Source organism: Hippocampus comes, unplaced genomic scaffold, assembly GCF_001891065.2.
Source record: "Hippocampus comes isolate QL1 unplaced genomic scaffold, H_comes_QL1_v1.1 scaffold62, whole genome shotgun sequence".
NCBI lineage: Eukaryota > Metazoa > Chordata > Actinopteri > Syngnathiformes > Syngnathidae > Hippocampus > Hippocampus comes.
Genome location: NW_017806062.1, coordinates 1244683 through 1250076, shown reverse-complemented (window position 1 = coordinate 1250076; position 5394 = coordinate 1244683). Strand labels below are relative to the sequence as shown.

General features: G+C 44.4%; 1 protein-coding gene across 1 annotated transcript in view; it reads right to left on the bottom strand.

Moving 5' to 3' along the window:
• Positions 1-5394, bottom strand: part of LOC109529818 (DENN domain-containing protein 2A) — a 66964-nt gene that overhangs the window by 29298 nt on the left and 32272 nt on the right. Inside the window, exon 2 of the mRNA XM_019893283.1 lies at positions 1927-2013. Within this exon, the coding sequence (XP_019748842.1) occupies positions 1927-2012 (86 nt within the window). The 5' untranslated portion in view covers position 2013. The remainder of the gene's footprint in view (positions 1-1926; positions 2014-5394) is intronic.

Genomic DNA, 5394 nt, shown 5'->3' with positions numbered 1-5394 from the left:
TGCAAGATGTGGTGTTGCTGGTAAAAGCCCTGAAAAGGTGATTTAGGTTGCCAGAATAACAATAAAGGTTGAAATTTATATAAAGGCTTCAATATCCCATGCCTGGGACTTGTTCAAATTTAGACACAATCAGAGAAATATCTTGATTGTGTTTGAAAAGCCCTCATTTTTTGTCTTTGATCCAGGTTGTTCGTATTCCACTTGAGTCGTCTGTTCATGTTTTTCAAGAGTGCTTTAATCACGAATCAAACAAATGGGACAGTAAACATGCTGTTCCCACAATGCCCCAAGATAAAAGCCACTCGCTGGATGTCATTCGCAATCACACAAAGGAAGTACCGTATTTTCCGCACGACAAGGCGCACCTAAAAGCATTCCGTTTTCTCAAAAGCCGACTTATAATCCGATGCGCTTTATATATGGATCAATATTCTAATTTCTTGGACATAGTATTTTAATTGTTCTGTAAAGTGCTTTGTTCCAGCTGCAGCGGTTGTGAAAGCGCTGCATAAATAAAGCTGTATTGTTTTGTATTTCCTTTAGCGTAGCGCCATCTAGTGGATGCATAATGCAACCCCCAGCCACTATCGTAGCTTCTACTCTATGCGGCTTAAAACGCGATGCGCCCAATATATGAAAACAGTTTTAAAATGGGCCATTCATTGAAGGTGCGCCTTATACCCCGAAGCAACTTTTAGTGCGGAAAATAAAGTACAAACATGACATAACTGATGACCGTGCACCTCAAATTGTCCATTTATTTGACTTAAGAATAATGATGACAACAAAGCAATTCCACAAAAAAACAAAACTCAAGACATCTGGTGCCTGTGAGTCAGTCCCAAAAAGATTACGAGGTCATGACTCTTTGAACCCTTCGCGAGTAGGTCAAAGTTTACAAGCTCGACAGAGAGCTGTCACCGACAGACGAGGCAAAACGATACAAAAGATGTGGGCGAGGGGTAAACCTTTTCTTACAATAAGTCAACCAAGTTTTGACCTCAAATCCCCCAAGCCCATTCTTAGAATGACTGAATGTCAAACAAACAGGAAGCATGGCCTTGCAATGGGTGACGTTGGTGCGATCTAGATGAAATCTCTTGGGGTGGCGGGGGGATGACTGATTCTGAAGAAGAAGAAAAGAAAAAAAAACATGGCCAACAAATACACAGAGCCAAGTAATCCTACTCCAAATTACATTTGGTTTTATTAGTTTGGCTGACTCTCGTTCCTTCCTGTGCCCAGTTTTCGCTCCCCTCCTTACCCCCAAGTTGAAACAGCATTTTTTTATTTTATTTTTTTACAATAAAGGATGAAGCAACAGAGGGGGGAAAGTAGGTCAAACAGAAAATCCAAGGAAAACCAGAGCAACAGGGGGGGGGGGGGGGAGAATTTTTTTTTTATTAGGCAAGCGGCTCAGAAGGCAGACGTTAAAAACTACAATACGGAATACTTGTCAAAAGGATCGATATGAGGGTCGTCGAGGGCAAAGGGAAGGGAGGCAAAATAAGGACACAAAGGGCCAGCTGAGCTAACACTTGACGAGCGGAGGAAAAGGCGGCTGATTGTTGAGAGGAAAAAACGACGAGAACCGCTGAACTGCCTCGAGAGAGAAAAGAATGCACAAAAACCAAAACACACACACACACAAAAAAATATCTCTGCTTCCATACATTCCCTACTATCAACACAGAACACAAAATCTGCTCCTTGTAATCTAAATCTTATGAATGAGATGACATATGTCAAGAAGTGACAGGATGGGCACGATAACAGAAACCAGATGGCCAACTGCCCCACTCTTGTCCTGCGTTACAGATTTTGATGCTGCATCCATTGGATTGAGTGTCTCCCAACATCTTTAATGATCACCATCAAACTAACTAACGCTCATGTAATTGCTGAAAAACGACTTGAGGGACCTACCCGTTGACTGATCGGTAGATACAGTTGTCAGTGTTTGTACAGAGCAGCAGCGCCCTCCCACCAGTCATCGTGCTAGCAGCTGGCATCCTGCATCGGGAGACAAGAGGAGGAAAACGATTGATGAACACGCGGTAATGCCAAAGTCGCGATTGAACGAGTTGAATCCATGACCGGCGGGGGAATATACAAATGAACATCAGAGAAACGAAAAGGATACGATCGACGGGCATTCAAGCCAAACGGACAAATAAAGGCTCGATGAAGTTTTTGGTGAAACCTCCCATGGATCCGAAAAAATATCACGTTTTCGAGGAATGTGCGATGGCCCGCGTTCTTTATTGCGGATGTGAGCCGCCGAGACGAGTGCGAGTGGGAGTGCTTCGCCAGTTTGAAATGATTTCTCGCCGCGTTTGTCAGAGCGTCATGAAACCGGAGCCTCTTGGAGAGCAGGAAAAGATCTTCCACGCGGGTCATCAAATTTGAGGCCGGTGCTACACTGGCATCAGTTGAGTGCCGCTCCGGCAAAAATGTCAACAAAGTTGAGGAAAATGTCTATAGGTCAGGCTTTCAATGAAATGGCGTTGCTTTGTTTGACAAGCTGCAATGCTGTCATGATGCAAAACATTCCTGCCTACGCCTACAGTCCATACTCCACTCGGACCGAAACTTTTCCACTTGAGTTGTTGTTGTTGTCCAAGGCTTTATTCAAGAAGACTCTGGTCCGGACTAAAATAATCAATTATACTGGAAGCGGTACACACCTTTGGCAAGTTAATACATTTATGATATGATGCTGGCATTTTACTCGTTGAGAAGAGCTCCTTACAGAAATCTAACTTTTTTTTTGGGTGGGGGGGGTTAAGCTTCAGGGGTTTCTTAATTGCCGAGATATTCAGTGAAGCGATAGCGTCTCTGATATTTTACCGGCCTGACCTGTCATCATTTTCTGATGCATCAGAAATCATCAGAAATCATTTCCTTAACCCTTTCAAGGACAGCGGTTACTTCAGGTTACAGCACGGGTGTCAAAGTCAAGGCCCGGGGGCCAGATCTGGCCCGTCACCTCATTTTATGTGGCCCGCGAAAGCAAATCAAGCATGTCAAATTTCATGATGCTTGCTAAAGTCCGAACCAAAATTTCAAATTGTCATATGTAATCCACAATAACAGTCATTATTCTTGACTTCTGATTTTAAAACTAGTTATTCATAAATTTGTTGTGCGCTGTGTATGTAATACGTGGACGGGATTCAACATTTATATGGTTTTTCAAAATTCATAACGGCCCTCCCAAGGGAAACCGGAACTACAATGTGGCCCGCGACAAAAATGAGTTTGACATCCCTGGGTTAAAAGGTGCATCAAAGGGTTCAAAACTGCTTTGTGTTTTTGAGCCATGCAGCGTTCACACTTTTATTTGTAAACAGACCAAATCCCGAAAAGTGGTTTTGGTCCACTTGACTGGTGAACACGCACCTAACGAATGATATCATTTTTCTATCAAATGGACCGCAACACTGGATAAATCGCACTCTAGTTTGTTTTGACAAAAAAAAGATTGAAGACGGCACATTCCTGATGTCATCGGAATGGAGTCAAGTAGTCCATAAACTGCTGTTCCGATTGGCCCGGTGATAGAGTTGGAAAATGTTTTGAGAGAGACATAGACATAACTGGGCCCGTCTTTAGCGGCTCAACTGGGACCTCTTTATTGCGTCGTCATAGCCCCACCCCCCCTCCACGCACACACGCGCGCACATCACCCGACCAGGACATGGGTTTGCGTCAGCCACCCACTGGCTGGCCTGCAGGCCCAAATTATTTTCAGATGTAAGCTGGGCAGAGGTCACGTGTTTGAAGGAAAACACGTATGAACTGATTTTCACTCCCCTTCTCCATCTTCAATAACATCAATCACGTAAATACTGTACTGGGACACACGAGTGGGGGAGGGGCATCGGGCTCGAAAGAATGTAGAAAGAATTGTATTTGCCATAATTCGTTCCAGAGTCCAATGCTGCCACAACCTTTATGAGCTGTAACTTTAAATAAAATTTTTTAGATTGTCAAAATAGGCCGGCATTGATGTTGGCCGCCCTTGGCTAACCTTGGCTAGCGGGCTGCGAGCCATCCGATTGGTTAACCTGAACCGCGAGCGCCAAAGCACGTAGGTCCCTTATCTTTCAGTCGTGTAAGCCAACAGCGGCATTATAAGGTTATAAAATTTGGACTTATCAACCATCGGTCTCTTTACCGACCCTGCCGCAATGACACGTTCATGTTCATTCATTTAGCTTTGAGTTTGGCGCTGTTTTGTAGCCGCCTCTCACTGCTCGGTGGGTCCCCCCCCCCCCGAGATCTACGACATTTTTTTTTTTGCGATCGTATGGACACGTGAAAAATGGGAGAAACTGACAATCGGAGAGAAGGTTGTCAAAACTGAAGAAGAAAATGGATATTACAAAGAGTAACACAAGTATAGTGTTGCACTACAAAAACAGTCCACTCCTCTTCCAGCCTGTCCTGAGCCCAAAGGACTCAAAGAAAGCAGCTTCCAATAGATTCAAGCCTTAAAAGGTATTTATTTGTAATGCACTGCAGGATAAATACAATCAAGTTTGAACATGTTTCAGACTTGACTCATTCACACTGCGCGCCGTGTTTCCCGGGACTTGCTCAAACCCGTTACGGAGTGCCTCCAAATTTATTCGATTGGCCAGTTTTACAGCTTTGGGTTGCTCATGGAAAACGGCCGCGAATGCCCGGCGTCCTGAGGCTATTTGCCGCTATGGTGACCCCCCGGCCTCGCCCCTGCAGAAAGATGGCCGCCAAAACAATGCGGACAGAAGTTAGGGAAGCCATCTGCTGAGGCCCAAAAAAAAAAAAAAACTTCACAGGAAACTGCAACCCTAAAGACCTCGACACGATCCCAACCCTTCATCCTGATCGTCCTGTGAGGTGCAACTGGCGGCCGAGATTTGAGTTCCTTCAAGTGGCATTGTTTCTAATGGACAGGATGGAAAATGGGCGGCAAAGTGATGATGACTTCCTATTTTTCGAGTAACTTTAAAGTCATATCATAGACTAATATCAGGAATTGGTTCAATTTATCGAATCTTGAAATTACTTTGCTGGCAATCTCACTACCATGTCCGTCCGTGTCTTTGCCTGCGTTTTATTTCAAGTGTTTTTATTTGTGTTGTCGGGGCAGATGCGGGAGCGGACACGTCACCCGTCTTGAGGATTACCATGAAGTCAGGCTCGCGTTGATGGGGTAAGCGCCAATCTTTCCGTTTTCGCTGCAGTGGAATATCTGATTTTCATTCGCGTTTGAAAGCGACCTGATGCCAATCTAAGGATAGCCGATTTCATGGCCCCCCCTCACTTCTTAACACTGCCATGATGCATAGCTGAATCGTGCCACGTCAGAACAAAAAAAAAAAAAAAAAAACCAAAAAAAACACCCCT